Source organism: Columba livia, chromosome 24 (genome assembly GCF_036013475.1).
Source record: "Columba livia isolate bColLiv1 breed racing homer chromosome 24, bColLiv1.pat.W.v2, whole genome shotgun sequence".
Lineage (NCBI taxonomy): Eukaryota > Metazoa > Chordata > Aves > Columbiformes > Columbidae > Columba > Columba livia.
In genome coordinates, this window is record NC_088625.1 from 6,134,117 (window position 1) to 6,150,152 (window position 16,036).

At 49.3% G+C, this 16,036-nt stretch overlaps 1 protein-coding gene across 1 annotated transcript; it reads left to right on the forward strand.

The window, feature by feature from the left end:
* The first annotated feature begins 4,084 nt into the window (after positions 1–4,084).
* Positions 4,085–7,567, forward strand: LOC135576265 (SUN domain-containing protein 3-like). The gene is made up of 6 exons (XM_065040030.1): positions 4,085–4,342; positions 4,918–5,002; positions 5,392–5,507; positions 5,860–6,027; positions 6,537–6,629; positions 7,312–7,567. The coding sequence occupies exons 1-6, from the start codon at positions 4,199–4,201 to the stop codon at positions 7,465–7,467; spliced, it is 762 nt and encodes a 253-aa protein (XP_064896102.1). The 5' UTR covers positions 4,085–4,198; the 3' UTR covers positions 7,468–7,567.
* Positions 7,568–16,036: the final 8,469 nt, after the last annotated feature.

Genomic DNA, 16,036 nt, shown 5'->3' on the forward strand with positions numbered 1-16,036 from the left:
GGGATGGCCATGTGAACAGGAAGGGAACAAATGGCTCCAGGGGACAAAATACCTTCCAGCCAGTTCTTTACCCATCGTAGATACACCACCCAGGCCATGAGCTGCAGCTTCTCCAGGAGATGCTGTGGGATACGGTGTCAAAGGCTTTACTGCAGTCTAAGGACACAACACCTACATCCTGTGTGGCGGATTCACTCCCCACAACAGACTTTCCCTCATCTGCTCAGCCAGTCACCTTGTCATAGAAGGAGATCAGGCTGGTCAAGCGGGACCTGCCTTTCACAAACCCATGCTGATTGGGCCTGATTGCTTGTCCCATATGTGTGACCTCACAGTCCCTTTCCCAGCCATGTTCCTGCTGTTGGCCAATCCCCTGCAGAGGCAGAAGTGACCTCTCAGTCCCCTCCACAGCCATTGGCTTCCTACTGGACTGTGAGTTCCTGAGACACAGGTGACCCCATGACATCGCACCCAGCCATCACCCTCCTTGTGGTCCAGTGTGTGAGCAGATAAAATTAAGCTGTTTTCATCAAATTTATCTAGTAGATTTCCTATCAAGGGTTTGAGTGGAGAAACGTTCCTCAAAGGAGCTGCTGCATTTACACTGGAACATTTTATATCTCTGCTTCTGCCTCTTTTTTTTGTTTTTCTTCTTCTTCTGTCTATTCTGTCTCGAAAGAGCTCTCCAAGGAAAAGATTCATGGAATCCTACAATAACGCAGGTTGGAAGAGACCCCTGAACACCATCTCTGTCCCACTGACCTTTCAGGCACCCCAAGGAATAGGTGATCTGAGGGTCTGAGGTGTCTGAGGGCGTTGTCCATTCTCTTCTTGAACACTGTCAGGTTGGGGCCGTGACACCTCCCTGGGGAGCCTGTTCAGTGTCCAGCACCTCTGGGGGAAGAACCTTTTCCTCATGTCCAACCTGACCCTCCCTGGCACATCTGCTGCCATTCCCTGGGTTCTGTCACTGTCACCAGAGAGAAGAGATCAGTACCTTCTCTTCCTTCTCCCCTTGTGAGGAAGATGAAGCTAACCAGAGGTCTCCTTTTAGTCTTTTCTTCAGCTCTGATGCTGAGAAACCCCTTGGTTGGCTTTCTGAAGCAGAAAGGAGAAGCCATGACCTCCAGGCAATGGGAAGGGGGATCCTGTCCCTCACACACGGCTCAGGGCTCTTCCTGGGACCATGGATGCGGGGGTGCAAGGTCGAGGGAAGGACAACACTGGTACAACAACTTCCAGCTTCCCCATGGGGCTGCAAGGAGGCAACGAGGCCCCAGTGCCATGAGGACAACATGTCTTCTCCTAGGCCTCAGTGGCAGAGACAACTGCCATGGCCAAGGGGACAGAGACCTGGGTTCTGTTGGTCCCTTCCAACCTTGCCAGTGCCCTTTGCCATCTCCACCACAGGCTGATCTGCACAGTCCTACACCTGCCCCTCTTTCCCTGCAGCCTGCAGGCACCCATCTCACTTCCCTACCTGCTCTCACCCCAGCATTTCTGCACCTTCACTGGTGTGTCTGCACCCTCACTGGCTGTTCTTTGGAACACAAAGCGTGGGCTGATGCAGCTCCCTCTGGGTGACCTCTTGCACCACAGCACTGCCCTTCCAGTGACATTTCTTCCTCCTGATATCCAGTCCTCATCTTTCAAGTTGCACTTTCTGACTTTCTTTTTGTCTCTTTTGCTTCTTCCCACTATCAATGAAAACTCAACCATTTCATAAACTACCCTTCATGCAGGGAACCCAACCCGTTAGGCTTCTTGTGGACTTTCACCTCCCCAGAGAGAAGTAACTACACCACGATCTTCTAAATTGGTGACCATGACGGTGACCAAGCTGCCAGAGCACTCAGGCCTTGCACCAACACAAGGGAAGGGAAGGAGAGTGTGGGAGTGGAACCAGAACAGCTCTGGAAGAACAAGCGCTGGTGCTCCCTGGCAGTGCTGCCATGCTGGACTTTTTCCCCTCCTCCCATCACAGGAACTGTCCCTGCAGCTCAAAATAGGCCTTGGAGGAAGAATCTCAGAGAAAAAATGTCACTGCAGAGTCCTTCATTTTGTTTAACTACACAGAGAGAATGGCTACATATATATAGAGCCAGTGGGTTAAAAAGGAAAAGCAGACAATGGATTACAAAGGGGATGAACAAAATATCATGACTGATTGGAAAATAAACACCACCAACACACACACACAGTAAAGTCTGGGCCTCTAATGCGCCTTGGTCACTCTCGATCTTCAGGGAACTGAGATCGCAGAGTTTTTTGCTCACTCCTGAGCGAGCGAGATGCTTGTTACCTGCACCTCAGCAGGTACCAAGAGTCAGACGGAGACGGCTGAACGTCTGAATGGGTATGTTTGAAAAATCCTCCTCCCCTTTCCCCAGGTGTGTTTTCCACCTCCTCAGCTGGGGTGGGTGGAGGGTGGACAGGAGAGGAACACGAGGGCAGCCTGCGAACTCGGTCTGGAGCTGCTGGAAGGGAGCAGCCGCCTTTCAGTCTCTTCATGAACACAAGGGCTGGGCCCAGAAGCCTTTGATCTCTGCAGAATGAGGGACAGGTCCATTTTGGATGGGACAGAGAGAGTCCCAGGGGGTGGCCCAGACACAGCCTGCCGCAGTAATTGTGAGAGCTCAGCTGAGTCCTGTGTTGTGCTCTGCAGGGTGGGTTCTGTCCCTGAGCCTGCTTGGTTTTCCTCTCCATAGGGACCAGAAGGACACCAGCGTGTCCTCTGTTGGCCGTGGGTCTGACTTGTGTTCCTGACAGAGGAGGTTTCCTTGGGAAACCTGGTCAGCTCCTCACCAGGGCTCTGCCTTAGGAAAGGGGCTCAAGATCCTCTGAGGGGTGCAAGGAGTTCTCTAGGAGAACAAAAGGGATTGTTTATTCCTGATGAGTGTCGCTGTGAGCCTTTTGAGAGCCTCCTGGAACAGGCAGGAGGAATTTCCCACTTGCAGAGCGGTGTGTGCTGTGTCTTGGCAGATCAGGCTCAGGGCAGCAGGGCCCAGACACCAGAGTGTTTCTTTGGTGCTTCCTTGGTTGCCCGTTGCTTGCAAGCACGCATTGACATTCAGCCCTCCCTCCCTCTTTCCAGTCTGCATTTGTCTGCAGTTCTGCCAAGAGAAGGGCCAGAAATAACCCGTCTGCTAAAGAAACGCTGTGAGAGGGGAGACACACACCCCCCTGGCAGCTGTTGAACTGTAGGGGCACAGGCTGAACCTTCTCTTGAGAGGGTGGAGAACAGGAGCAGCACAGGTGCCGATCAGATGTTGGGCAGGAGAAACAGGCGTTTGTTATGTCCCTTCCATTTCCAAAGAACCCCTGTCCAGCCCCACAGATGTGAAGTGTGGACACAAGTCCTGTTGCAACTCCTGCTCTTAGTCCAGAGTCCATCTTGAGCCCTTTGTCCCTAAGGAAACCATCGTTGCTGTGACAAATCCCCCACTGGTGCAGCTGGTGACACCTCCAGCAGTGACTGGAGCTGGTGCAGGACCAAGCCAATGCACACGGCAGGAACGCTGGGCTCAAGGGCTGCAGTCCCTGCTGCTGCTCTCCGGTCTGCTGCTGATCTGCACGTGTACCACCAGCTTCACCAGCCTTTTCCTTTACCTACTCTGCAGGAAGATGAAGATGCTGAAGGCATCGACCCTGGTGCTGCTGCTTGGTCTCTTCTGTTTTGGTGAGTCTCTGCAGATCTCCGACCTGAGGGCGGTCCTTTAGGAGGTACTCGGGGCTCCATCCAGCCCTGTTCCGCTGTGAGCAGAGGAGCTCAGCTAAGAGCAGAACGTCCCCACTGAGCTGTGCCAGTCCCTGCTCCAGCGGGACGGGTGTGGGTGAGGAAGGGCTGAGTTGCCTTCCCCAGGAGGGCTGAGCCAGTTCTCTTCAGCCCAGGGAGAGGCCGTGGCTGAGCTCTCCTGCCCCAGGGGCTGAGAATCTTCTGCAGGACAAGGAGCACAGTCCAGGGCAGGGAACGTCCATCTGTTGAGGAGCCCATACGCCATGATGGCCACTGTCAAAGGCAACAAGAGGAGAGACAACTATGGCACTTGGGAGAGACACAGAAAGGGGAGCGGGCAGCCCGAGGCGTAGCCCAGCCTTAGACCAGGTCCTAAGCTCTGGTGTGTGTCTGACAGGTGTTTACCACGTGGGGTGGTTCAGCACAGAAAGCCTCTGGAGCACCACAGGCGGGTTAGAAGACATGAGCAAAACCCTGCCCCTGCCAGTACAGCTGTATAAGCTCCAAGAACAGCTTTACCATCTGCACTGGAGTGCCGAGGATGTCACCGAGCGGGCTCTACAAGAAGGACTGAAGCAGGCAAAGCTCCCAGGATTTACTGGACGGGTAAGGGCACAAGGCAGAAGGATCTGCTCAGGGGTTTTATCCTCCCTCCAGCACGTATCCTACTCCATTCCCTGTCACAGCCAACAGGCTGGTGCTGCTGGAACAAGTGCTGTCATGGCCACGCTTCCTTTTCCTGTTGCTCCACACTTCTTTATGGGGAAGAGAGAGCCCTGACAGGAATGACAGCTGTCTGGGTCGCACCTTCCTCTGCGTCCAGATCTGTGGTCCTCCTCAAGGGAGTTCTGTAAAGAAAGAATGGTCTGAGAGGTCCAGAGTTAAGCCAGTCCTATCTCATGCCCGTAAGGCTTGTCTGTCCATGCTGCCTGGCCTGGGGTCTCTCCACAGGAAAAGCCCCTTCCCGCAGCTCCAGCATTCAGAGCACTGGAGTGAGCAGCCCCCCCTTTCTGATCCCGACAATCAGAGCAGAGCAAACTCGGGAGGCTTCCAGGCAATGTGGGCGTTCCTTCCATCTGAGATGGGCCTTGTCCCCGTTCACCTTGGCTGGCCTTGCAGGGGAGCTGCTTGCCCCATTCCTTTTCCTTCTAACAGGCGCTCTCCTTTGTGTTCCTTCCCAGGCTGTTCAGGAGATCATCAATCAAGCCCTGAAGAAGCTGGAGGAAATCCAGGTCCCGATGCCGGATTACGCCCTGAAATCAGCAGGTGCTGTGACATTGTACAAACAAACCAGTTCCAACACACTTCCTGTCCAGATTGACAAGATGGGCATTGGAACATGCCCAGGGGCAGGAGAGAAGGGGCAAGAAGTCAAGGGTCACCTTGTGCCCAAAAAGTGCCCCCACTGACAGAGCCTGTAACAGGCCAGACCCCATGGGAAGAACAGAAAGGCTGGTTCAGAGTCTGGTCTTTTTCCATGGCCCCATACAACAGTTTGATGACTCCCTGCTGTGTGTGCCAGAGGGGTCATGCCAGTAAGAAAGAGGGGAACCCACTGTAGGACATGGATGGCAACTGAGAAGCCTTTTTCAAGTCAACAGTGCAATATTCCTCCTGACACTGCCTGATGATTGTCCTCATGTTTTAATTTCCAGGGGCAGCCGTCATTCGTTCCAGGACTTCTCCATCACTCCGGGATGCCAAAGCAAAAGTCTTCCTGTATTCGCTGCCGGTGATGGATTACATGAGGTCTCCTGAGCTTATTCTGGAGGTAGGAGCACCAAGAAGCAGTAGAACAAAGGTGGTGAGAATGAAGCACACACGCTGCTCAGAGTTGCCTTTCTCCCTGTCTTTGCTCCTCGAAGCTTCTTCTCCTGCCTCCTTCTCGCATGGAGCTGCTCTCCTCCTGTGTCCCCCTGCTGAGTGTTTCCTCTCCCAGAGTGCCCCAGGTTCTCCACAGGAGCTTCTACCAGGCCAGGCTGCTCCTGCAGTCTGTGTCTGCCCAGTCGCTGCGCAAACTGTCAGCACGGCACGGCAGGAGAATGGCAGAGGAGCCTGCAGAGCTCTGGGAGAGAGCCAGGGAAACCTTCTCCATGTCAATGTAGTTTGCTCTTCTCCTTTAGCCAGAAAATCATCCTGGCAACTGCTGGCCGTTTCCAGGAAGTCAAGGACACGTCTTCATCAAGCTGTCCATGCCGGTCATTCCCAGAGCCGTCACCATGGACCATGTCTCAGGGACAGCGTTCCATGCAGAAAGCATCTCCGGAGCTCCAAAGGACTTTGCTGTCTACGTAAGTGATTTCTCTGGAGTGGGGGGCAGGGGTTGCACAGCATTGCTAAGCAAGGGCTGAAGATGGGTCAAAGAGTCCAGTGGCCTGAAGCCTCCTCCCATCTCTCAGAAGAAAGAGGCTCCTTGGAGTCGCTCCCTTCCCATCGTATTCCTCTTTTATTCAATGTACCACTCAAAGCTTCTGGGGCAAGATGCTACGCCAGGAGCCACAGGGAAAAGGAGCCAGACAGTGCATGGTCTTAAACCTTTTTGGCTTCCAACCCAAGGGGGATTTGTGATCCTCAGGTCACCTCCCTCTCACTGGGAGCATCTGCTCCTTTTCTGACTGCCAGCTTGGACTCGTTGAGTAGGCAAGTGTGATGTGCTGCCCACCTGCAGCTTCTTGTCTTTTCCTTGTGCTCATCATCCTTGGACTATGCAGCTGAAATAACCCCGTACTTCATTGACTGAAGTTCAGTCTCCCATGGTGCACCAGACGCTCTTGTTTTCTCCACCCCTGTCTCTCTGTAGGGCTTCAAGGAAGAACACGAGGAGCAGGGAACGTTCCTGGGACAGTTCACTTTCCTGGCAGCACTGAATCCCAGTCAGACCTTCCAGCTGAAGGTATGGGGACACAGAGGGAGGAGAACTGCAGGAGAGGAGGAGAAATGCGGCTGGATGGGGAGATGCTTCCCTGCCAAAGGGTACAGGCAGCCCTGACCTGAGCGTGTGCCACGCTGGCCTTTCTTCTGCTTCAACTTCCTGGTGGCAGATGCCTGGACTGCCGCTCTTCTTCTCTTTCATTTTGGGTGCTTAGTGCTTAGAAGCACCACAGTTGAAGCTGGAATCAGCTTGACTGTCTGGACCCCAAGTGCACACATCCCATAGGATGCACGACTGCTGTTCTGCCAGTTAAAGACCAGAAATACTGGGCTTCCTGAGGGCTCAGTTGGTGCTGGCAGTGAGCAGTGACAGGGAGGCCATTCTGTTTCCATGGCTTTCTAGAGAAGGCAATGAGACATTATACTGACACCAGCCCTGGGTCTTCTGACTGTGGAAGCCTGTGCCCCAAAGCAGGCGAGAGCTTTCCAGTGTATTTGCTGAGGCATCTGGTCGCTGCTTCTTCCTTGGCTGTTCTCATGGCCCAATGGGGTAGAGCAGGATAAGAACGCCTTGACCACGACAGGTCAAAGCCCCCGCGGGGCAGCAGGAAGGAAGCTGCTGATCGAGGCCGTCGCTGCGGCACTTCTGTCAGTGCTCACAGGCCAGAGAGGAAAAGGCGACTCATTTCTTCTTGTCATTGCAGAACGAGCTCCCTGGGGTCGTGAATTACATCAGGCTGCAAGTGCTGAGCAACTGGGGCCACCCGGACTACACCTGCCTGTATCGGTTCAGGGTGCACGGTGATCCGCCCAAAGATGGGGGAGACACGGCAGTTTCATCTATCAATAAATTCCATTAGTTTTCACCCAGTCGAGTTCCATTCTGCTTTGCCTGTGACACTGACTGGTCCTCCCTGAGCTCACTGGAGCTCCCCGTCCTTCTCTAAACCCACCAGCTTATGGGAGACGTCAGGAGTACACAGCAAGGTTTTCCGAAATAAAAGAAACTGGAAAACTCCGTAACAACTCTGCAGAAAGCCTGACATCCACACACTTGTTGCCTGCACAGGAACATCAGCAAGGTGCTGCCTGTACACCAAAGATTAAATTAATGGACAGGTTTCCTGTGGAGGAAGCAACTAAGGATCGACTGAGTGGAACCATCTGTAGTTACCTGTTTTCACAAGAGGCAGATGCTGCTTCAGCTTCCATCTTTCAGTCTGTTGCTGATGAGAAAATGGAAGTGTGTGTTTTTGTAAGAAGGAAACCTTAATAGGAAAGTTGTTTCATGGACTTCTTTGCCTCTCTGGGCACCTATGGACTTAATAGCCCAGGAACTGCTACACAGTGACTAGCAAAGCAACCCCAGGACACTTAAGAGATCCCATAACCACACGAGTCTGTCTTTCCTTTTGACCCGAGCTCCCCAAGCCCCAAGGCAGGAGCAGGCAGGGCAGTCGTGTGCTCGGGCCGCACCAGGGAGGAGAGAGCAGGACCAGCGCTTGGCACCCAGGGCTGGGAACAGCGATTTGTGCTCTGAGCTGGGGCTTAGTCCATGTGCAAGCCCAGCACGGATCCGGATACCAAACTGAGGGTGTCAGTTCATCCCCGGTGCCACACGCACGGCACCTTCTTCCATCACCTCCTCTTGAGCTGTTTTGCAGCCCCGTCCAGCTCAGCCCAGCTCAGACACTGCACTCTGGCTCAGGGCTGCCTGGGGCTGGTGACCCTCGGGGCAGCAGCAGGAACCGCTGTGACCCTGGTTGTGGGGCTGTCCCTGGGCTGAGCCCTCGGGCCCAGGGCTGCTGAACTGGGCCCTGGTGGGGCCCAGGGGTGCTGAGGTCGACAGGTCCCCCCGGTGTGTCCGTGCTGGGAGACACCTGCTCCTGCAGCACCCCTGGTACTGATCCCGAGCCTGGTCCATCCTCACCCAGAAGTACACTTTAGTTTGTTTTTTTTTCTTAATACTGAAGGTAATTCACAGAATCACAGAATGGACTGGGTTGGAAAAGACCTCAGAGGTCATCCAGTCCAACCCTTGGTCCAACTCCAGTCCATTGACTAGATCATGGCACCATGTGCCTTCATGTGCATCTCAGTTTACAAACCTCCAGGGCTGGTGAGTCCAGCACCTCCCTGGGCAGCCATTCCAATGCCTGACCACTCTCTCTGCAAGGAATTGCTTTCTCATCTCCAGCCTCAATTTCCCCTGGCAGAGTTGAAGCCCATGGCCCCTTGTCCTATTGCTGACTGCCTGGGAGAAGAGACCAATCCCCACCTGGCTAGAACTGCCCTTCAGGTAGTTCTAGAGAGTGCTGAGCTCAGCTCTAAGCCTCCTCTTCTCCAGACTAAACAAGCCCAGCTCCCTCAGCCTCTCCCCATAGGGCTTGTGTTCCAGTCCCTTCCCCAGTCTTGTTGCTCTTCCCTGGACCCGCTCCAGCACTTCAATCTCTTTCCTGACCTGAGGGGCCCAGAACTGAACACAACACTCCAGGTGTGGCCTCCCCAATGCAGAGCACAGGGGAAGGATCACTGCCCTTGTCCTGCTGACCACGCCAGTTTGTGAAATATATAACTTACGCTTTTTCTATGGATAAAAAACATTTAATCCAATTCCTTGTATTCCTTAAACACGTGTTCATTAGAGCATAAGCAAAGCAGCGCTGGGTGCGCGGGGGATTCACTCCACCCAACACGCACACCTTTAAACAATAAAAAGTGTGCTTAAATACAGTAAAGTATTACATATTCATAATGACCCCAGGAACGCCTGTACATATTCATAACTTTTCCCCGCTTCTGATTAAAATGAGTCTCAGATCACCATTTCCATAGACCCTCCCCTGTTGCGCCTGTGCAGTGCCACTTGGTGAATTTGAGGAGGGGCCTTTGGGGGTCTTTGGATGAAGGCTCCTTCAGCTTCATCACAGTGAACTTTTTACCTTTGGCTCATTATGTTGAATTGACTGGGACCCAAGCTGCCAAGTTGAATGAAACCAGACTGGCGCCCCCTTTTGCTGTAAATCTTCGTTATCTTGTCTCCTCAAGTTTACAGCTAGGTGCAGTAAAACTTCTTATCTTGGCATTCGATGGGGTTCTGTTCTTCTTAACATAAAGCTCTTAACTGAGCATTTATTGTGTGACTAAGCCTTAAAGTGTTAGCTTGTTAGCAGGCACCCATTATAAGTTTAGTTAACCCTTAAAATGTTAGTTCCCTCTGTCAATATAACTTCATAAGCAAGTTTCATAACTTTTTACATAGAACTTAACCACCTTTTTCCAAGTTCAGAGCCCGTGCCTCATTTGGTTATATCTGTAAACATTAAACATCTTATCACGAATCACAACTGCATTTTTCACAATTCCCCCGTTTTCTTTTTATCCTATTGATTCGTGCTTTGGCCTCAAAGTTAGGTAGTACTTGCCTAGTGGCGGCTAGGTCCAGTTTGGTGTTATCTTTTAAAATCATCAATTAATACCCTATTCCTTTTGTTGCCATTTCACGATCTATAGGCATAGCTGAGATTTGCATGCCTTGGACTACTGAATGTATTAACCGAATAAAGCACGGGATCATACATGGTACAAACAGTAAACCCAGAAATGCACATACTGTCATGAACCCTATTTTCTTCCAGAAGGCTCCCCCAAATAAGTTATCCCACCAGTGGCTAGTAAGTATAGAATTCCATTTCTGTACTGGTACATGTGCAACTCGTTTTATCTCCTCTGCTATTTTCATTATAGCTTCCCCATTATCATCTATTTCCAAACAACACTCAGAAGTATTCCATTTCCCACAGACACCCCCTTCTTCAGCTAAAAGATAATCTAAGGCTACCCGATTTTGGTACACTGCAGCCCTGGTCTGAGACAATTGTCTTGCTATAAGATTCAGTGCCTCAGCTGTCCGGTTGCTTATTATTTCAACCACTGCTTGCAACTGGATAATTCGGTTTAGCATATATATTGGGGTACGGTATCCCCAGCTTCCATCTTGGGCCCAGGTGGCTGGATCATAGTATTCAATTATCCTTTTCGCAGGCCATTCATCATCTTTCCAAGTTTGCGTTCCTCCTATGGGGACATTTATTAAACCCCTCTTCTCTCTGTTTAAAGTTTCTTACAGAGGTTTCCCCAGATGACTCCCTTTTTCCTTCGGTAAAAGGAAAAATGCTGGTTGAATTATCCCTGTTGTACAAGACCCTCTCCATTTAGGCATTAACTCCTTATAAGCTCTATTCCCACATATCCAAAATAATCCATCAGGAGCTTTCCATGGTTCGTTTACATTGGTAGAGCCAGGATTCTGCCAATATCTCCTTAAATCCCCAATTTCCTCAAAAGGATTTGCTTTGCTTCAATTCTTCCAGCATATTGTTTCGTTTCCCAGGCTACAATTTCGAGACCAATATCCATTAGGTGGACCTGGCCACCAAGTGGGAGGAATAGAAGTATTTGATGAATTTACTTGTAACACTAACTTACAAGGGGTTTGCCCAACGTATTCAGTAAAATCCAGTTTACCATCATCCCTTGATATGCATATCTGCCCTATTATTAAGTGACTTAATACCCGTCCTTCTGGTCTTTTTCCCCGAGTTACATGAGTTCTGTTCCATACCAGTAATCCTTCTGGGCTTACACTCTCTCCTCTCCAAGGCCACTGTTCTACCATTTGAGACTGCCCACATATCCAGCATGATGTGACATTTAATTCCCGGGCTATCTTTTCCATAAGATCTATAAACAGGTTTTTCCCTACTGTTGTTAATTGTAATCCCTTGTCTTTTTGCCTTATTTCTTCATACCAATCACTGCTTTTCTGTACCACTTTCTGTTTCTCTTGCCTTCTTTTCAATTCATGAGTAGCACTTTTAACTAACTCCTCCTTATACTGATCTTGCACTCCCCCTCCATCTGAATAGCCCCACATGCCAGTTTGTGAAAAACAGATACTCTGTTCTCCCCTAGGGCAGGAGACAGAGCCTACACCGAGTTCACCTTTCCCTAGATTAGTTGCTACCCATAACTTCTGCCCTTGGATTTCACATTTTTCAGTTTTGTTCTATCATAACATCCAGAATTAATGAGTGTGATAATTGAGAACATATTGTGTCAGTCGTCCTATTCTCACGTGCTCATAGCGCTTGGTACAGGGATTGGCAAGGCTAAGTTGGGAACAATAAGTCACCACTCCGAGCAAGAGGATCAGGTCCAGGTTTCTACACCCTCTGCCTCTCTGGCCTACCAGGTTGCAGCTGGCAGCTGAGTTCATTATCTTCTCGGCAGCAAGGGTAGTGTCCCCGCCTTTCCTATTTTTGCCGTTAGGTGATGACTTTTTATTGTATTCCAAACTCTTGGCCTTCACTTCCCAGGAGCAACAGGACAACATGAAATTTGATTTCTCTTCTTACACTCTATTCTTCCTATCATTGGTGGACTCTCTAAAGTCCCACACACCCCTTTAGTAAATACCTTCCATCATTCTTCACTATTCTTTTTGTATTCTCCCAGTGACTGTTAGAATTCTCAACCTAGCTTTGGTATCCTTATCTTCTATTCTTAAATGCTTATTACACAATCCTGTTGGTAATTTCCCATTGTGGATATGCTTATACCACAGTTCATTATAACCTAAACATCAAATACAGATAAAAGAATTACATATACAACTTAGTCCAACATGCTTAACTATTAAAACATTCTGATTTTCATTTATACTGGACATTCATATGAACAATACTGATAGTAGTTACATCACCAATCCCATGTTAATTTCAATTCCCCCTATCCTTGAGTTACTTTCCAGGTTCTTTCTTCCGTCAGGGGTCCTTTAACTCGAGAGGCGCGTGTCCATCCTTTCTCTGCAGCCCGAACCGCTGTTTCTGTAGTTTCCCAAAGTTTTCTTTCGAATTAAAGTTTCCCAAAGACTCCTAAACTTTTGCTGTCCGGGTGGGGAATGCTTCTGGCCAGCCTGAAAAAGTATCAGTTAATACCAACAAATATTGGTACCCCCCTTTTCCTGGGAGTTCTGAAAACTCAATTTGCCATTGTGGTCCAGGCCCATTCCCCTTCCCCATTTGACCCATTTCTAGCTTGGGCATATTTTGGGATTAGTCTGGAGGCAAAGATCACACTGCTGTCACCTGTTCTACAGTGATAGACAAATTTCTAGCTCCTGTTTCCCTAATCAAATGTTTGCATAGCGGTTCTATTCCCCAAAATCCTTTCTTATGTTCTTCCCTTACTAAAGGCCAAACTACATGAAAGGGGACAATAAGTTTTCCCTGAGGGGTGTGAACCCACCCTTCCTTATTATATTATTCCTCTAAATCTATGATGAGTTTTGATTCTCTTTAGTATACTCTGGCTTACCTTTTAAAGAGACCTGTCCCCCAAGGACTAGAGCACTTTCTGTTTTTACCTTTTGCTTAGCCATTTGTTTTGCCTCTCTGTCCAGCCTTTTCTGATTCCGAGCTCACTTTCTGGTGTGCCCTATGCATGATTGCCATTTTCTTAGGAAGTTTAACTACTTCCGATAGTTTCAACATCTCCTCTGCACGTTTGATATGTTTGCTTTGAGAGTTCGAAAGTCCCTTTTCTTTCCAAATTGCTCTGTGCACATGCACAACCCTCCATCCATAAAACAGTTGTCAGAGCTTTCAATATGAATGTCTTTTAGATCTGGTCAATTGGATGATGTTGCTTTGATGGTCTCCAGGCAGTCATGATGAACTGGTTCTCCAAAGTTACCACTGAGGAAAGAAGCTGGGTTGACAACGTTAGTGACGATAATTTCTACACCATCTTGTTAGACACTGTATGGGATACTAGCACAGTCATTTTCTGACCCACGGCAAATCTCCAGGCCTCCTGTATATTCAGTACCTCTGCAGCAACTGCCTGCAGGCATCCAGGCCACCCCTTTGCAGTTGCGTCTAACTGTTCGGAGAAATAGGCCACTGCTCGTTGATATGGGCCAAGATCCTGTGCCAATATACCCAAGGCTATTCCCTGTTTCTCGTGAAAGAATAGGAAAAATGGTTTACTCACGTATTGGAGTCCTAGAGCAGGGGCTGACATCAAAGCCTTTTTAAGTTCCTTAAAGGCTCGTGTGGCTTCCTTATTCCATTGCAGGTGTTTCTGGTCCATATGGTCCAGGTCACGCATGTCTCCTTGGTTCTAGTAGCGATTAAAATGTCACCCAGATATTGTAGCATCTGTCTCTCATCAGACGAGGCTTCCCAGGATTCAAAATCTTTAGCAAGCTGATTTCCAAATATTGTCGGGCTATTCGTGAATCTTTGTGGCAACACCGTCCAAGTGAGCTGGGTTTTACCTTTATTTTTAGGGTTCTCTCATTCAAATGCAAATATTGTCTGGCTAGCTTCATGGAGAGGGAGGCAAAAGAAAGCATCTTTTAAATCTAAAATGATAAACCAAGTCAAATTAGGTGTACTCTCAGAAGGGTGTATGGGTCTGCTACCACTGGGTAGAGGTCCTCAGCTATTTTGTTTATATCTCATAAGTCCTGAACCACCCAATATGACCTATCTAGCTTGCAGACAGGCAACATAGGGGTGTTGTAATTGGACTCACACTCCTTTAATAACCCTATTTGCAGGAATTTCTCTATTACTGGCCGAATTCCTACTTCTGAACCTGGGTCAGAAGGTGGATATCTAAGGGGAAATCCACGTGCTCTGTACGCGTTACACACAACAAAGCAGCCCAGCAGGAACGGGCCAGGCGGCGACTGCCCCCCCCCCCCCGCTCCATCCCCCGCGGGCGGCGAGCCCGGAGGAGAGGAGCTGCCGCTCCAGCTCCAGCAGCCGCCGCTCTCCCCTGCCTTCTTTTTTTTATTTTTTTTTTTTCTTCTCTCCGCAGCTTATCAAGGGGAAGCTGCCGGGCACAGGCTTGGGCTCCTCTTGCCCTTTTTCTCTCTTCATTTAATTCCTGCGTCTATAAACTTTATATGCAATTTCAATTAGCTGAGCAATAGTTACATCCCTCAGCTCCTACCTTTTCTAATTTCTTACAGATGTCAATAAGCAGCATATTAAGCATCAATCCCTTACATAAATTTTAGATCCAAATCAGTCTATCCACAGAACAACACTAACTGCAATACAGCTAACTCAGAATTTCACATTCAAAGCACTTCCCCCACTAATTTTCTCTCATGTGTACAGATGCATCATAAGGGGGAGCAAGGTGGTACTTTAATAATGGAACCGGTTCTCATGTTGTAATTATCTCCCCAAACAAATTCTATTGGTACCAAATCTAAATATACTAACTAAAATACTGAGCTCAGACACGCAAACCAAATGCCTAGTTCAAATATGCGAACAGATCACAATTACACTTCTTCAAGACAATATCTCAATTTTAGCATCGCACCTTTGAACCGCTCACTGCTCAGCAGGTGGAGGCACCGCTGGGGCTCCTGACAAAACAGGTCAGTGCGGCTGGAGCCCATGGGCACCTGCCCCCCCCGCAGCAGCAAGCTGGACCGGGCAAGGCTTTTATCAGTGTCTCATCTGGGGCGCCACAACCGCCATCCCCAAACCAGGACCACCCCATCCGGTGCGCATACAAAAGAGCCAAATCCAGCACACCGAGATGAGACACAGCCTATCATAGAGCCGTGCAAGTCCAGATGCCAGAACAAAGCCAGCATGCCAGAAAGAAAAGCAATGGCTATCACACACAAAACCCCATCACCACATTCACACAGTCAAGAGCCAAATTGCTCATCATCACAAAATGTACATTTTGGATCAATCTGTGATCTTACTATACCATACAACAGGCAAAGACTTATGAAACTGCAACACATTCAAAAAGATACCCACAAAAAAAAAGCTAGTACTAAAAGGCATCTTGCAGACTGTTCTGCAAGTTTTTCTGTGATTCATTTGTTATCAGCTAATTCTCTCTCCGCTTGCTGAAGTTCAAACCATTCTGCTTGTAAATCTGTCTACAGTGATTTAATGATCTCTTGCTCAGTTTGCTTGTCTTTCGGGGCTGCTATCAATGCTGCTTCCAAAACAGCAGAAATCTCAAATCTGCTTTCTTTTGCCAAGTCCCTTATTTGCTCAGTTACAATATCTGGAGACGACCAATGTCCAGAAGCCCACCTAAGACCCTCAGGACTCTGGCAAACCTTATAATCTTTCAGCAAACTCAATATCAGGGAGCAGTCCAGGCCTGGCTTGACCCAGGATGCCATGACCCACTGCCGGAGAACACAGCACAGACCGATCCGTCCTCCTTTAGAGCCTCTGGCTCCTATCCCCCCCCCAAACCGCTTCTCACAGAATATCCCAGTTCTGACACCAAATAAACTGTCCCGTCCCAACAGATGGGATGAGGGATGAGTTAACTCTTTGTTTCTCCTTATCTCTTTGAGTTTTTCTAGTT